The 18,136-nt window shown below is 36.3% G+C and overlaps 1 protein-coding gene across 1 annotated transcript in view; it reads right to left on the bottom strand.

The window, feature by feature from the left end:
• The window catches only part of LOC144451160 (ski oncogene-like), a 41,943-nt gene extending 25,452 nt beyond the window's left edge, over positions 1 to 16,491 (bottom strand). The window contains exon 1 of the mRNA XM_078141941.1: positions 15,452 to 16,491. Within this exon, the coding sequence (XP_077998067.1) occupies positions 15,452 to 16,366 (915 nt within the window). The 5' untranslated portion in view covers positions 16,367 to 16,491. The remainder of the gene's footprint in view (positions 1 to 15,451) is intronic.
• Between the last annotated feature and the right edge of the window lie 1,645 nt (positions 16,492 to 18,136).

Genomic DNA, 18,136 nt, shown 5'->3' with positions numbered 1-18,136 from the left:
TACTTCTACTCGAGCTAACACACTTTGCGCACATGTTCAAATTTCCACAATCGTATACACAAACAAAATTCTTGCACGTCAAATGCGAGCATAGTTTACAGGAGAGGCAATGAATGATTATACAGTTCCAGTGTAAACTAACTCTTTGCTGTATCACCCAAACAATCGGACACCCAGATTTGTTTTCTGTAGTCAAAATCAACACCTGCAAAAGTGTTTTTTGTTATTTTTTGTTGTGCTATGCTGTAAGATTATAACCTGATACACTCATGTTGAGAATATTAGGTAAGTTAGTCAGTTCGAACTGCTTCTATCAAAACTAATCCTTCTGGAAACACCTCAAAAACCATCGAGAAATTACAATACTCAATCAATTTTTTCCATTTTTCATTTTTCTTTTCAAGTTGTATTTTTGTGACAAAATACCTGCCAGAGAGCTTATCCCTCCCTTCTCTTCTCTCTGCAAGTTCTCCAGACAGCTTATCCCTCCCTTCTTCCCTGCAAATTCTTCTTTGGGTTTTAAGTTTTTCCTACTGTAGAGATGTATCACCACCTCAAAATTACGGCCGACTCAGCGAGTTAATTTATGATGTAAACATAAATATCATTTTAGTAGTTGTGGAATCGAATGTATCGTTTGAATAAATGGTCATCAGCAAAATGCCAGGCATGGCTGGGGAAAGAGCATGGCAGAGGAAAGACTGAGAACCAAGAATCCCACATAACTGGATTCTGACTAGACATGTCTTACTTTACAAACTAAATATGTGTTTGGTAAAGTTAATAATCATATTAAATTTGTTTACAGTTTTAAAATCAAATACAAAACGAGTATTTTGTCATCACAATGACAGCAAAGTAAACTCATTTTTAATGACCTTGAAAGTTTTGTCAACTGTCTTGTGATTGGTTTGTTATTTATAAATCAAATAATAATCATTATTGATAACAAATAACAATGATTGTTACAGCTTAGTGCTTTTTGATAAAAAGATGGCCTTGTCATGCTGGCAGCTATTGTAACTTCAAGGTTTTTTCAAACCCAGCCCGGAATATTACAAATTATGTGTATACCTCCATCACACTGGACAATATACCTCATTATGCCCCCCCCCCCCCATCATTATCACCTATCTTCATTAATGTACCACCTCAACCATACTACACAATCCCATGCCCTCACTGCAATCTAAACACACACTTACAAGCTCATTATCTGTCCCCTTACACCTATCAAAGGCCCTGGTTTCAATCCCAGGTTTTCTGAGTTAGTGTTATCCAATCAGTGGAACCAGGAGGATTATATAGAACTGTTCGTTTGTTCTAGATCAACTTTTCTAAAGCTCTGCCAGACAACTGTTTTTCACAGTTACATTTTTAGTCCTTTTTCTCAGTTGACCTTTTTAAAGTACAACATCAACCATACTACATCAATCACTTTGCTTCATCACACTCACAACCGTACCCCCCCCCCACTATGCTTTAATTTTAAACCACATTATTCCCCTAACTACTGTACTACCTCAACCATACTAAGCACTTCATCACATTCATCATACTCTCATTCATATCATACTCTCTCTCTTACCTTACTACCACCAAAACTACACTTGGCATTACCTCTTTATGCCCCCCCCCTCTCGCTCTCTCTTTCCCTAATGTTATTAATGTACTCAACTTAGCTACATACAATACATCCCCTAATAATAATATATCCCCACGATTGTATTCAACCTCCTTACTGTACATTTGACCTGTTTGAATTTTCCACACTATGCCCCTCAACACATTCTTCTATACCCTCCTCCTACCATAAAATCAACACACACCCCTCTACAAAACCCTCTAATTTCACCGTGGTTCCTGCATATGATGTCCACCAAGTCAGCTACTGCTAACCCAAAGACTTAGCTATTTGACGCCATATTTTGAAGCCAGATAGATGAGTCTCCCACAGTTACAACTATCACACCAAAGCCCTTCAAAACTTTTTTCTCTGACATCTTATCGTATTTTTTCTAACATACAATATGTACGTTAGTGAACACACTCTCTCCCAACAGTACAAACTCTTGTGCCAGCCTGCAAATTTGAATAAACCCTGTGTTTCTATGTGCAAACACAGTCAGTCACCATGTATGTTTGTCACCATAGATAACACCACGGCACAGATGACACACCAAAACTACAGATGACACATTGAACTTTAAACCAGGTGTTGTCTCGCTGTATGGCCTGATAGTCTCGTTACTTGACCTTTGACCTCAGTACAGCCCATACAACACAGACGTCATATACACCTCATATATCAACCCCGATCCAAAATGAGGGCAGCGCAGAGTTGACCTCAACTTGAACATACCACACCACAATGAAGAAAACATTAAGTATGGGAGTTCACATTGACTACAGAGTGGAAGCTGGCAACATTGGGCTACGTTAGTCCCAATGTGAGCAGACAGTTTACGCCAAGACTGGGTGTTTTAAGCTGTTTTACATTAAATGAATACGAATGCATTTGGGTCCCTACTCAAGTTGAATCTAAGACAAATTTCAATTTGACCCAAAAACCAGCTTAGAAGTTGTACAATGGAAGTCAGACTAGATTTGATTCTCGTGAATGCAGTACTTAAGTACTTGTACGTCTCACACAACAGGATGAAGACCAACAGACAATCGTTACATTAGATACTCATCACACAGAATTAACGTCATAGAAAACATTCACGTACAAAAAAACTCCACAAAACATCGGTTTCAAATATAACGATGTAATATTTATCTTCACCCATTCTCAATATATATGAACTCCGATCATACATTATTTTTATCCATTGGGGTTAACTGTAACATTCTTTGCTTGAATGACAGAAATAATTACAGTACACGGTCTTATCTTTGCCTAGGCCATAAATTACATCTATAATAAGGCTACAAACATGGGGGAGGAACAAGTTTTCCACTATATATACTATTTGACATGTAGACGAATCCTTGGTCAGTCAGTTACTACACCCTTATGATGTCATTAACTCATCATGTATACTTATCTACTGCATATAAACCTTACTTAACTTTTAAGTCCTTCTCATAGCTCACACCAACTCCCCAACTATATCCACTAAATTCAACAGCCAACCAAGGTCACAGACATACCAGTGTAGTCTACCTTTATAAACGACAATTCATTGTAGTAATCCTATATTGACTTAACCCTATACAACCAGACAAATACCATGTAATAAAAATTTGCACAATTTATGGCGGATTTGACCTCAAGAACATCTCACACGCAAATATTGGTTGTGATTTCAAAAGAACAACTTCGTACATTTGGAGAAGAAAGTATGCAGCAACAGAACTGTTTTGTAAGTTCCAAGAAGACCCCACACAGACTAAATTTATTACGAAAATTGTAGCAGTATTCTGACCTAACAAGATACAATGGTACGAGACCAAGGGTTAAGATCCCTCCTTCCTCCCCATTTAAGTTCAGCTAGCACTGACCAACAGTAACTTATTTTAATATGAACGTACAAATTTTCTAGCTTCCCCATCTTTCTACCAATCAGACTGTTAAATGTGCTTGCTTGAATTAGTTGCATGCCTGTTTGCATGATGATGATGTTACTAAAGAATTATACCAAGTAGAACAAAAAATATGGAATATATATACTCTGGTTGTTCCACGTCACAACACACATCTATGTCACAACAAGGCGTGTCTACGTCACCGGTTCTGCTATGATCAAAATTTTAGTCAAAGCGTTAAAATTACTGTTAATATGTCATTACTTTCCCTGATTTTTCTTTGATATTTCTGGCACTGGTATAATTCTGTTATTCTCCAATATTTTTCTTCATTCAGCCGGAAAATACTCGTGACCTATTAAGGGTTGTCACTACTTGTCCATCGACTGGTAGTGAAAAAGACCCCCTGGGTCACTCCTATTTTCTCTGGCCCAAAGAAGAAAAATATTGGGAACTAATACCCTTCCCCTTGCTTGTACACTACTACATCCATGTTACCAGTGTTACATAACACATGTACAGTACCATCTGGTAATGTAATTTATACTAACAAAAAATTAATGTTTAGTTGACCTTGTGTTAAGGGAGAAGGTCATCAGCAATTCCTTCTTACTCTGAACATAATAGACACTTGACAACACCGAGGACAATTTCTACAAGTTCACCAGAAATTGTGTCATGTGGGTTAACTTAAAGCCCTCCAGAATATTCCATAAGTAATATCTGAGGGGTCAAAGGTAGTGTACCCATAATGCTTTGCTTACAAATTCTTCAACCTATTTTCACTCTATATAATTTTGTTCATAATCTAAGATCAGCTATTTTGATTGTTAACCATGGCATGGCATTCGTAATCACAGACATGCTTTAGTGGAAGATTATGTGCCAAAGTCTATGGATTCCATTATTTGCTTTAATTAAAGAAACTCTGTTTACTAAATACAAACAGTTTTTAAATTTGGGGAGAATGGTGTTTCATGTCTTCCCTTCCTACATACGTTGACCAGTCATTCTGATATAGATGGGGGTAACATTGAATCAATATTGCAACATTTACTGTTCTTGTTTTTTACATTAGTTCAGAATAATGAACACTTTACAAAACACACATTTTCAAATCTAATCTAGTTCAAATCTGTTGAAATAAATACTCCACATGTATAATAATACCTCACATGGGTGTGTACATGACTTGAGAATAAAGTCAGTCTATCTTCAACCTGAGTGTGAGTCATCCTTCATTTAGAAAACGTAAAATCTGTCAAATTTACAACTCTCTGTTTGACAACGCTGATGACAAAGCTTAGTCTATCTGTACTATCTGACCTGCAAACAGTCAGTTGTATACCATACGTTGACCTTTCTCTTTGCAGTCGTACAAGTTTGTCTTTTGCAGTCTGTGTATGCGAGACTAATTAACATATGAATGGAACACGGGACATTAGTAGTCTGCTGTGACGTTATGTACTGACATCAAAGGGCACAAAAACGTCACAGCAGACAATCACTTCCAATAGTGAGATTTCTAATAGGTAGTTTTATATTGTAAAAAATGTTTGTCTTTAGTAATAATACAAAACACATCAAGTCCTTTTAAAGGTGCAGCTTGCCACAAGAATGTCATGTCTACTGCATGAAGTCTATCGCACGTATACAGGGGGAACACCCTTATTTGGCATGGTCCACTTCTCTTTCACTAATTATAATAGCCACGAATTTTATATGTTGTCGAAAACACATCACAATTTTACCCATTTTTCATCTATATTTATCAAGTAATCCTTAGAAATGGTACAGATTGTTCAGTACTTGCTACTATAGGGGACATTCTTATGATCATGGAGTGGCATCTTAGTGACATGGTAGTCAGTTATATTATATTAATTGCTGACTTAGGATGAAATACCACACAAGGCAGTATTTAGTTCGAGGAACGTGAAATTACCGAAATGAATACATTCCGTAGTATTTATAGCTTTCAATTTATGAATACTTCATGTACTAAATAGTGACATCTCACAAATATGAAGATAAATTATCGTTAGTCAGTCATTTTGTTTCTGGAATTGAGGTCATCAGTAGTTGGTATATCATCACAACACGGAAGTGCCACACACAGAAATATAGTACATTAACAAAAATTCACTGCGATATCACTTTTTTTCTCTTCTTTTATTATAAATCATAATGGTGCTACTATAAAACAACTTACTTCTGCTTCTAACAAAATTCTAAAATACACAATTTTGCTGGTACTGTTTTGGCTTTGAGCACTAGCGGCATGTTTATCATCAAAATAATACGAAAACACTCTTTACCTCAATTTCTTATTTACTTTTTCTCAAATCTTTGAGAAAACGTATACAAATATGAACATATAATCTCTAAATATGACCTCTGCAAATGTGAAGCAAAATTTCACTATTAGAAATTATTGGCAAGTCTACGACAATACATTTTCATAACTGATCATGTTAAAGAGACAGCCATTTCAATGTGGTACAGAAAGGAAATGAAATGCCCCGAAGTCAGTACAGAAGAGAGTATACTGTATAGAGATTCCTGGTCTGTGATGATTGGCAGTTACTATAGCATTGAATTGCTGTTGGTTTATCTTGACAGTATCCACTAATCCCATCTGAGGGAGAAGACACTGTTCACATACATTGTAAGGACTCTGTTCACATAACCCAACATATTCGCAATAGCCAACAGCTATATCATTTGCTCTATGCACATTAAATCCGAACCAATAGTACTGGGAATTCACATATTTACGACAACCCAACCCACTTTTCAAAATGAAAGCTTGAAAGGTTTTCCACTATCAGCATGCCCAGTGCATGATATCATCCAAGCATAGACATTAGACGTCTATGAACCAAGTCATGACAGGACGTATCTTCAGACATATAGACGGCTATGTGGCTAACCAAAACATTCTTAGCATTTCTTACATGTTGTATCGGTGTGTCTGATAACTAAAAACCTCAACTGCCGTACAAAAAAAAAAGGTGTGGCAACATGAATATCTTTTGCCCAAATGTTTCAAAATTATGAGAACTTAATAATAATACAAGGATAATCATTACCACAGTACAATTTCCTAATTACATGTATCTTTGACGATAGTTTTGACCAGAGAAAAAAAAAGTGAAATCTGCACTGGGTGACTATTATGTACTTCCTGTTCGTTACACACTGCCTCTATCTCAGTGATGTAATATACTATAACTGCATATATCTTCCAGTTTCAAATACTAGTATAATCCCCTTTTCTCTTCATCCAAGGAGGTGTGGGGGGTCTGTGTCTAAATTAACATAACTTACACGGAAGGAGACATAATTAACAACACTGACAAGTTCAATACCAATCAATAATCCGATTTCTTTTCATATTTTAATTCTCATTATTTCATGACAAAATAATCCACACAATCAATGAAAAGCGAATAATTCCTGATTTCAAAACTAGTCTAATGGCAATAAAAATGTCTATGCCATGCAAAGTACATTTCTTTTCAAAATCTACCACTATAGCTAATAAATTTGTATTAGAACGTCACTCCAAATATCTTGATTAAACTTCACACACAGTTGATTTTCTGAATATTAAAAGTCAAATTTTTTTTGTGTGTCAAATTCTCTTGCCAAATTTCCAAAAACCTACTCTACATGAAAGCAATTAAATAGCACTCATCATAACCAATCTATAAATGCAGTTCAAATTCAAGGCTGGTTGTCACGACAACCATTACCATATTCAGGCCAATTTGTCTAGATGTCTCCATACTACACCATCACCATGGCAACCATCATTTGCATATTCAGACCATGCACAACATTAATATTCAGAATATGTTAAATCCTGTTTCCAACCCATAATCATGGAAAATGCTGTTTCTCCTCTTTTTTTCTTTTTTTGCCAAAAAATGTAAATATTTATAATTTTATAAATATCAGAAGTTCACACCGTGAATGTAATTACAATTTGAGAAATACCAGACTACAGATATTAAACTTCAATATTTAAGAAAATCTACCCCAACTACTTAATTTTCACTGTTTCTCTCAAAAATATTCATGTAAAAAAGGTCAATTAACAAGTCTCCAAGAAAACTAGACATGCCATTTTTGTCAATAGCCAGCTTATAATGCCTCAACAGGTTGATGTATATCAATGAACAAAAACAAAGAACCACTTTCTAATTGATCAACAGAGAAAGGACATTTTTGCATATTTTCACACAGTTAACATTTGTAGTACTACATGTGCATACATGCACCTCCCAAAAAACAATGAATGAAAAAAAAACATGGCTGTAAGCATAGACTATTGTCTTTGCAGTAAGCTGTCCATTCAATCAATAGTATGCATACTGTATTCTGGTTTTCCATTCATGGTTTTCCTACAACAGTTGATGATGTAGTTTATACAAAGAAGTAGTCTGGCACCTCTTACGTAACTGTCTAAGACAAATGTATAGTGGTAACACTTATGCAAATCCTTTTAGCATTTTTGAGGCCTAATTAGTAAACTTGAGACTTTGGGGGGTAATGCAGAAAGAAAACAAACACAACAGGTAAAGCCTTGCAATGTGATTGTAACTAGGAGTCAGAAAATCAATGAATTGCCTTGCTATTGTTTTTACAATTGGAAAGTTCTTTTAAATTTCATTTTGATAAAGATTTGGTGACAAAAATGTAATGTTCTAATTTGCTATTACAGTATTGATCTGTGATTCCATGGATGTAATTAGTGAACTAATACATCCGTGGTGCTTCCAATAACTCTCACATACTCTCAAGAACTATGGCTGTAGACAATCTACCAGATAACAGACACAGAAATGAATTTTTTTTACTTGGTAATTTCCTGAACAGTTCCATTCAATGCATACAAGTGCAGTGTGAGTATTCTTGATGCTACTAAAGCCCAGAGACTTGTCTTGGGCTTACTACTGTACACCTCTCTTTACACCAATCTATAGAAAGAGCTAGCCCATAGTAACATCAAGACAGTCTCTCAGCTAATATCACTATAGAAACGACTACATTTATAGGACTTTCAAAATCTCAACAGCTTTGACCCTGAATAAAAATTGGAATTTGACACCAATAAATGTGAAGCAATCTTGATAAATATAGGCACTAAACAGTATTACCAACACATGGCCTTCAGTCCTTGAATTTCAAGGCAACAGACTGACCTGAGATCACTTCCAAGTTCAACTAATCTGAAACGTACTTCATGTGTTCTGTGCTGACGGAGGTCTCACAAATTAATGACAACATCCAGTCAAGAATATCCTTCACCCCCACCCCCACCCTGAATTGGGATAATTATTGTGATTGGGATAAGCATTAATTTTTTTTTATTTTGATCGGAAAATTTATCCCAAACAGGATATTTTTTTTTCACATCAGGATAAATGTTGAATTTCTTGGCTTTTTTGAACTACAACATGGCCCTTATGGGAAAAGTATGCTTTCTTGTCTCAAAGACCTACAATTTACATAAATGCCAAGTGTTAGTGATACGTTGTCCAGGTCAATTTTTTAGTACATACATTTGAAGAATACCTTATATCTGATATAAATGTATCTGTTTATCCTGTTTGGGATGCTGATAAATTAATGGTACTTGTCAACAATCTATTTCAAAAATTATTAATCTTGATCGGGAAAATTACGGAAAGTACTCTTTGTATAAATCTTTTTATCCCAATAGGAATAATGAATCCGGTCGGGAGATATTTGGCAGTCATATCTACAACTCTTGCATGTATAGTCAGGATTATGTGTTCAATATGGCCGAGTAATATTTGCAGATGTCTAGTTTTCTAAAGAAATTTTCTACTTTGGAGAACAGCCTGGTTTAGAATATATTTTGAAACCCAATTTTAAAAGCTGCTCTTGAAAATTCAAATTACCAAACCTTTCAAACTACAAATTTTTAAAATAAATATGCAAATGATTTTGGCAGTCACTCTGCTGTTGTGTTAGGAAGCTCGATTTCAAATTTGAACAACCACCATAGGAGAATTATGATTTCAGTTTCACTACGATATGATACATGTCTCTTTCGTTTTATTTCACTTCCAATGGAGGTATGAAATATTCCGTCTCTACTCTCTGGAAGCATTCATCACCCAGCTGACCCAGTGAGCCACGCCCATTGTTACACATTCATTCACATGTTTGCATTGTTGCTGGCTCTAAGTGAAGTAGGTACTACTTCATACATATGTGTCTGCTACGCTGCTATCAAATTGGCACACACCAGAAATGAGGTCATCACAAAAATGTCTGTCACATTGCCAGTTTTCATACATTTATGGACAAAATGGCTCCTTTTTTTTCCAGGGTCTTGATAGCAGGCCTAACATTTTTGAGTTTTCGCCAAGATTTAAGAATCATACGATAAGCAACGATAACATATTTCTAGCCGATCTGAACTATGTAAACTGATATATGAACCATCAAATTGTTTTATAAATAAAAAAGATAACCATGCTAAAAGACAATCATGATTCCAGACAATACATACAGAATATGAGATGTTTAAAACACCAACCACTAAACCAGACATCACAACACAACCAGACATAATATTTACACAGTTGCAAATTGTAACCATAGGGGAGCCAGTATTACATGACCTAGTGCATACCAGAACTTTGGAAAATGTTTATGACTTTTCCTTCCTCTTTCCATGGATTTGTCTCAAATGTATTGACTTCCTGTGTGTGGGTGTTAAATTTCTGGGAAACAAGGGTGAATGACCTCTAAAACAAATGTGCTATTTAATAAAGCTTCACAAATTATCATGTCTAACTTAGCAAGGAATGTGGCTCTGAAAATATGTGCTCCGAGGGACACTCTTCACCCCACTCAATACTGTTCCTTCGATAAGGTAAACAAGAGACTGCACACAGTTTTCATACTCATGGATTTTCCATCAAAAAACCACCCATACCTTCTTTAATAAATATTGAAATAAACTTTGAATTCAACCTATGTCTTGTCTATTCAGTCAGTTCTTGTCTAACATTCAATCGAGTCGCAAAATGGACGATGTGACCAAAGCGCAAATGTACACAAGGTTGTGCACGTGTGCGATATTGAGCTAGCCTGTTTGCATGACTTACTGTTGTCCGTTTTGTGACTCGAGCAAACGTTAGACAAGAAATGAGAGAGTTGACAAGACGAAGGTTGAATTTAGTGATTTAAAGTTTATTTCTGTATTTTTGCAGTCATTAGCATGGGTATGGGTGGTTTTTTATACCGAAACTTTCACAGTATTGGGGTTGTAGGTGGGGAGGAACCATAGCGGAGGGTGAAGACGCGTCAAACCTAGTAGCGTAATATTTCTAGGGCTAGGGAGGAACCATAGCAGTGGGGTAGAGATGTGTCAGAAACCTAGAAGCACATATCTCCAGAACTATACAGAATACAACTTATTAAAATCTACAATCAGTCACTGTTGATACAATCCTTCATCTAATGTTATATAACTGCTGTCATACACACCCACTTATTTTTACACAAATGCAAAAAATCTGAACTGACATGAAAAGTTCACCAACATTGCATTGACAATGCCTGGCCGCTATAACACAGAGGCCAGGCATTTTTTTTACAATTTTTTTTTACGATTTTACAGTCAGCAAGTTCTTGAGTTTCAGTAATGACCAGACTAGCACATTATTTTGATGTACCGGTACAATAAGGCATTTTAGTCACTATTTTTTTTTTGCATTTTTGTTTTCCAGCAAAATTAGTGGGAATAAGTCTTAAATAGCAAAAAACGTCCAGGGCTATAGTATATCAGTTCTGAAGGCATTAGGATGAGTCAGAACACATAAAAGAATTGCTTCTCCTCTAAAATAATTAAGTTCATTCACCTTATGTGTAATATAGTTTGTCTTGACAAATCTTCTGCTCCTAAAAGACCTTGAACTCTATTTCAACCTAAAATATGTAATTTTATTTGTTGGTGTTCGCATACAGATAAAGATAAATCTTGTACTATTCCACCAAGTCAGTAAACACATTTAGAATGAGATGGTGAATTTAGGACCCTCAAAACGATCATCTGAAACTAAGCTAGAAACTACACCTCTGACTTGAAATACTTTATTCATACACTGCCATGCCAGACTGGCAACATTTCCAAACCAGATAGCAAAGTCTCCGTGTTACCTGAAATTGGTGTCCACACATCGAGGGGAAAATAAATTAGAGAAGCCGAATTCGCGATCTGGCCTGACATTGTCCTTCAACAGTTTGTCCACAAAGATAGCCAACTCTTTTGGCTAAAAATAAATGGCCTTTACTCAACAATAAAATTCTGGTTTGGCATGGATTCAGCACTTCCTAGACTATGATAGTGGTCTCTTAAATGCTCCAAAACTCATAAAAATTTGAAGCCTGGAATCTATGCAATCTTCTCTAGAAAAGTATGGCTATTTTAAGAAGTCAATACTGTCTTGTTCTACAGAAATCATGGCTATACGCAGCACAAAGTAAGAAAAGATATGCCTTGAGATAGGTACACATTCTCGTATAAATATACACCAGGGAGATTATTTTTCTGTTTTATTTCACTAATTCATGATGAGATGACCTCAATTTTAAAATAATGGTTTACATCAATGGATAACAAAATAAAATTCACTTCAAATCTAATCATGTAACTTTACTAAATTTGTGATAACTTGTCATCAGATGAAGGGACAGTGTATGTGTAACACATTTGAAAAATATATAATTGTTTACTAGTTAAGCTTCTAAAGTACTTGGGGGTCAGAGGTCACAATGACTACTGCATGATGGGAAACAATATTCAGTAAACATGTTGGCAGCATATCTATTTCTGAACTTTTCATATTTGTCAAATGTTTCAATGGAGCCATATCACATTTCTAAAGCCATAAGGCTATCATATCATGTAAACTTTATGACCTTAGTCATTAAGTGCTGTGCTTCTCATCTCATCTATTTATTTATTTTTAATTTAGCAAAATCTTAATCTAACTTGTTCGTCACTGAATAATGGAAGTCATTTTTATCATAACATATAAAACTCATCAGATTTAAACCAAGGTGATGAAATCAAATTGACTTTTTCGTTTTCAGAAGTCAACACATGTTGATTTTGATTTTGAAATGTATGAATATTTATGGCCCAGAAATTAGGCTATCCTACTGACATAAAGAAGAACCACATTCTCTAGCCACATAAAATCCAAGTCTCTAGGTTACTTTTAGTAACTAGTTTTTGTTACAAAAGTTTTGTCGTGTATTTCTTTTTCCTTTTTTTTCATGATATAAATAAAATTTAAAAAATTAATAAAATAAAAAAATTTAAAAAACTCCCATCACATGATAAACAAGTGACAATACGTACATATTCATATTATTCAAATGGTCATTACAGAAAGGTAAAAATTTGCTGATTGTGAACACACATGATGTGACAAATTACTTGTTATATTTGAGTACCATTTCAGTGAAGCTACAATCTAAATTTGAGATGAATTAATCCCAAACTAATGTTTACAAATTAAAAGGAATTCTTCACATGATAAGAATGTGTCAGACACAGGTCAAACAAAAGTCTGGTCACTTGAAGTCAGGAGCTTTGGCTTTGTTATTTTAAAGTTCAGATATTTACATTCCATCAATACTGTTACATAACCGACATCACTACAGGGGTCAACTCCTGCTGTGGGCCACAAAAGGAAAAAAATCCAATATGACTGACTTGAAAAAAAATCGTTGTGTCCAAAAATTGTTCAAAAACAAACTGCAAAACAACAACTTTCAACACAGGCTAACTTAGCTTTAGAGGTGTGCACAAAACAAGAATATCAGACCTCTATAGTAGAGATGGCAGCCAGTAAACAACTTAGCCTTCATGATATTACAGAGAAAAATACTCCCAATACAAGTATTCCTTTCACATTCATCCCCTTTTGAAGTTTCACAGGCACTTGTGACCTTCAGCTCAAGGTCTGTGCTTATTTTGACAACACTGTCAGTCAACTTAATGTCATGATGGCTCTGCATTCATTTTGCAATGAATAGGGATGTTGAATAACAATGATTTCTTTATCAGCCACTGTGAATTTTCAGGACCCAAATTTCAATCTAAGGAAAAACATCTCAATGTTGTTCAGCAATGCATGCTTATATGATTCGATAATATAGATATATAAAAAATGCAATTTTTTTTTCTTATTTTTTTTTCAATATTCTTTTATTTTTGTCAGCTCGTTTTCAATTCTGTTTTCTATTTCCAACAAAACCATGTGTAGTAGGGGAACAAAATGGTGATCATCATAAACCACTGTATTTGGCTAGATGCCAACTTGTAACTTGGCATAGTGCATACACTGGCTACTCAGCACTGCAAAAGTAGCAGGCCTTCATCTCAAGAAATGAAATTACAGATTCCTCACTTTTCACCTGTTCAAAGCCAAAAACTTCAGGCATAAACTTTCAAAACCATTCGATATCTCATAAAATAGTTCAAATGAATAATTTGAACAGTATTTCTTCCTGTACACTTCCCTTAAACAAAATTTATCAAATGCCAACAATCCAGAATATTTTCAAATGTCATTCACAAGAAATGAATATTTGTGAAAAATTACTTGAATTTAATTTTTGCAGACTCAAGAAAATTATTCCTAAAGTAAAAGCTACTGAACAATATTTACAGAAAAAAACACCCCAAAAAAAAAACATTTATTAGACTTGGTCAAAATTTACTCATAATTCATAACAATTCACTTAAAAGCCAACATCCCTGGAATATATGTAACATGAACTTGGCAGAAGGTATTTTTCATACATTGTAGCCGTTGTAGGTGGTCCAAAGCGGGGATTCCCCTCGTGGCGTTAGTAGCTGAATTTGTGATGCTGTTAATTCGTTTTCATACAAGTACGAACAGGTGACCTTTGCACATTTCGGGAGTGTCTGACTTTGACAACGAAGGTTAATTATCTGTCTCGGTATACAAGCAAATACACAGTGTCCAGCGACAAAAAACAATGCCGTGGTGTCGCCAGTGTTGTGACATGCGTACATCAAGTGCGCGACTCGACTAGCCATTACCGTAAACCCATTAGTACACAGCGAGACGTGCTCAAACTCGTGTTTACTTTATCCAAGCGGCGTCAAAAACGATAACAGTGTTACGAAACAATATGATCGAGAGCATCGCTTTTCTATCGGAATATACGTCCACCTTCGGCTGAACTCTACTAGTCCGATCGTCTCATCAGAGACGTATTTTCTGCCTTTGAAATTTCTTTACCCCTGCCCTTCTTTTTTAATTACCTCGCCACATAGGGAGTTGTCAAGAGAGTTCACCAGTGCAGTAAAGTCGATTCATAACTTTGTTACGTAACATACAAGCTTCACTGGGTGTTTATAATGAATGCCACACAGCATGCACAGGAAAAACGAATGAGAGGTCAGCTCGAGCTGTCTTATTTGTTGTCCAAAATGTGAAAACAAAAAATGCGGCTTGAAGGAAATCGTTTCTTGCCCGGTACATTCATTGCTAAAAATGTGTGAAACGGTCCAGACACTTTCAAAGTGTGTATAATAAAACAAGCAAAAGCTAAATAGACAAAAGGCAAAGAAAAAATTTGAAAAGGGATTTTAGCATTTTGTGAGCGATGTTGTTTCTGTGACGGATTTGCATAAAGATCAATATAGCGGCGTGAATGTCGATGAAAAAGGTCTGTAGTAATTAACTTAAAGTTTTAGGACTAGCAGTGCAGTGCACTGTATCAAGCTTCCGTTGTTTCCACTCCCATCACCACCGACTATCAAAAATAGGAAGAAAAAAAACAATCTCATATTTAAAATGGAATAAATGTAAATGACAAATCATCCACTCACCGGTTTGCGTTTGTATCTTCCCATGAAGTCAAATTTGGCTTTCAGTTCTTCCAATGGGGCTTGAAATTTCTCGATATCTTGGTCCTTCGCAAGAAGAAGATAACTTCGCCAATTGGCCGAGTCGAATCCCCAATGACAAGTGCGGTTTTCTGGCGATTTATGCGCGTGGCAAACGAATCGCTGTGGTGTGAAAAGTCCGTGACAATCGACACATTCTATACACTTGGCATGAGAAGAAGTGTAAAGTTCGGGAGTGAAAATGCCCTTACATCTGCCAAAGCATTCGTGATATACTTTGAAACTCTTTTCTGATACTGTGGATGTCTCTACCGACTTCTCTATAACTTCGTGCAGCAGTTTGTTGCACAAACGTTCAGCATCTGTCTTCGTGATCAGCCCGCACGACGGGGCACTAAAAGGCAAGATGCCCAAAATTTTCAATATTTCCAGCTGCTCGGGGTTACATCTTGAACAATATATATGAAGATCATCACAGACAGCGTTAATTTCTTGAAGGCTAAAGTCTCTTAGAACGCTATTGAGGATCTGCGGCAGACATAAACGTTTCTCTCCACCAACTATAAAACAGGAGATCGTCTCGCCTTCGAGAATGGTCTCGCTTCGTTCGCTACGTGATTGATCCAACGGCGTGAAAACTGGAATCTGCTGAATTGGAAAGGGTGGGGGATGGTAAACAACGTCTTCTAAATATTTCTCCTGGTTAGCCTTTTTCATGTCTAGTTTGACTTTCTTGAAAGAATCGTCGTCCGGCGAACTGGGTGTATGTGGTTGTTGTTCTGTCCAACGAGCTGGGAAGCCACTCGGCCCTTGCAATGTACTCATCGCGACGGTTTGGTAACTTTTAAGGACTTTTTTCAGCGATGGACTAAATACATTGGGTTGGATCTGATCCATCCTAACCCAGAATACGTGCTGGTGATGTCTGAAATGTTCGATCGCCTCTCGATCGGTCAAAACAAACGTAAAAACTGCGGAGAATCTTCGTACGGCGTACAGTCACTAGTCACACACGAGTAAGAATATCATCTAGTCTGTCTGTGTGTCTGGACAGTAATTTAAATATACAATGTTGGCTAGACGAGCTGTTCCATCTAATAAGCTCACCCCAAGAATTCGTCGTATAAATGTAATATTTATAAATTCTTTAATTTATTTATTTTCGACAACCCCCTTATTGATGAAAGAACTTAAAGCCAAACTTGAATTTCTAAGACAAGGGCCATTAAAAATATTCTAAAGCGTTGCGAGTTATGACGAATTTTATCAAATGCACACATCGTAATCAGTCTATGGTGCTGTTTACGTTAAACGCGTTTGGCCTATTTGCATATCGCTTCATTGATTAGTATATCGCAGCGCAGTGTGACCGACCGCGCAACTAAACTGTGCTAGCTGCCGAGAATAGCAAGAACGCGACCTAGAATTTCAGACTACAGAAGGTCAGACCTGTCTATAAGACTACAAAGTGTGCATATATCATAAGTATACATAGACTAGATAAGACATCAGAAGCTCTCGTAGAGTCGTATCGTCATCGAAAGGTCGCATGCCATCTATGTACAAATTAAAACTTAACATCCAACCTCGCCTAATTTTAAAAAAAAATTCTATAGTTTCCGGAACACGTACACACTGCCGGCCAGAGACAATATCAGGATATCGCACCAAAAAGTTGAATTTTGTTGTAAATTATATCATTATTGCATTTATATTATTGCAATATAACCACACTAGCTTTATACATTATGGTATTTCTACAACTTCCCACACCACCCTACCAAATAAATAAATAAATAAATAAATAAATAAATAAATAAATAAATAAATAATTTTTCTTGTAAGTCGCTGATATCATAACTGAAACTCGGAAGAGGACAGTATAATTTACTCGCGATCATAACAATGACAATTCGCACCATTTAAAACAAAAATTGCTGTAGACTGTAACGTATTATTGATAAGGCAAAAAATGTTGTTCAGCCAAGTCAATCAACAAACAACACGAAGGAAGGTGAGACACCGTTGAGCTGGTTGGCTGCGTGCCAAATACGCCAACCACACAGCGACGTGAAGGTGAGAAGGGGTCAACATCCGATCAGTACAACAGGCATAGTAGTCACATGACTTGTCGCGTGACGTCACAGTGACGTAAAGGAATGTGGTAATTTGCATGCATGAGATAACCAAAGTGACCGTTAATGTAAGATGTGACTCAGTGGGATACGGAAAATGTATTAGACTATATTAGAGACGGCAGGTGGACGGAAAAGATATTTACGATGGGAGAGACTAAATACAAATCTCAGTCAAAGGCACCGCCTCAGTCGGAATCAATTCACAGCCGAATCGCTGGAGTACATTCCTCATGGACTAGTCGTAAACGATCAATTTAACAAGCTACTTTGTTGCCATGACAACTGTACAAGGCACAAGTTTAGTACGAGTGTCACGGCAATGCTGGACAAGCAGTTTTCTGTAACAGGGTGAACTCTACTAGTACTACCGCTCACTATTCTGCACATGTTGTGTACGTATGAATGTATATAGGAAATACATTGGCGCGTATGTATACGACGGCACCCGGCCCCAAGCAAGGACGGCACCGGTCGTACTTATTTACTTTGTACGCCTGCTGACCGTCCGATCGATGTTTTAGCACTAGTG

Source organism: Glandiceps talaboti, chromosome 21, assembly GCF_964340395.1.
Source record: "Glandiceps talaboti chromosome 21, keGlaTala1.1, whole genome shotgun sequence".
In the NCBI taxonomy this organism is placed as follows: domain Eukaryota; kingdom Metazoa; phylum Hemichordata; class Enteropneusta; family Spengelidae; genus Glandiceps; species Glandiceps talaboti.
Note: the sequence above shows the minus strand (reverse complement) of the source record. Positions and strands in the feature narration are given on the sequence as shown.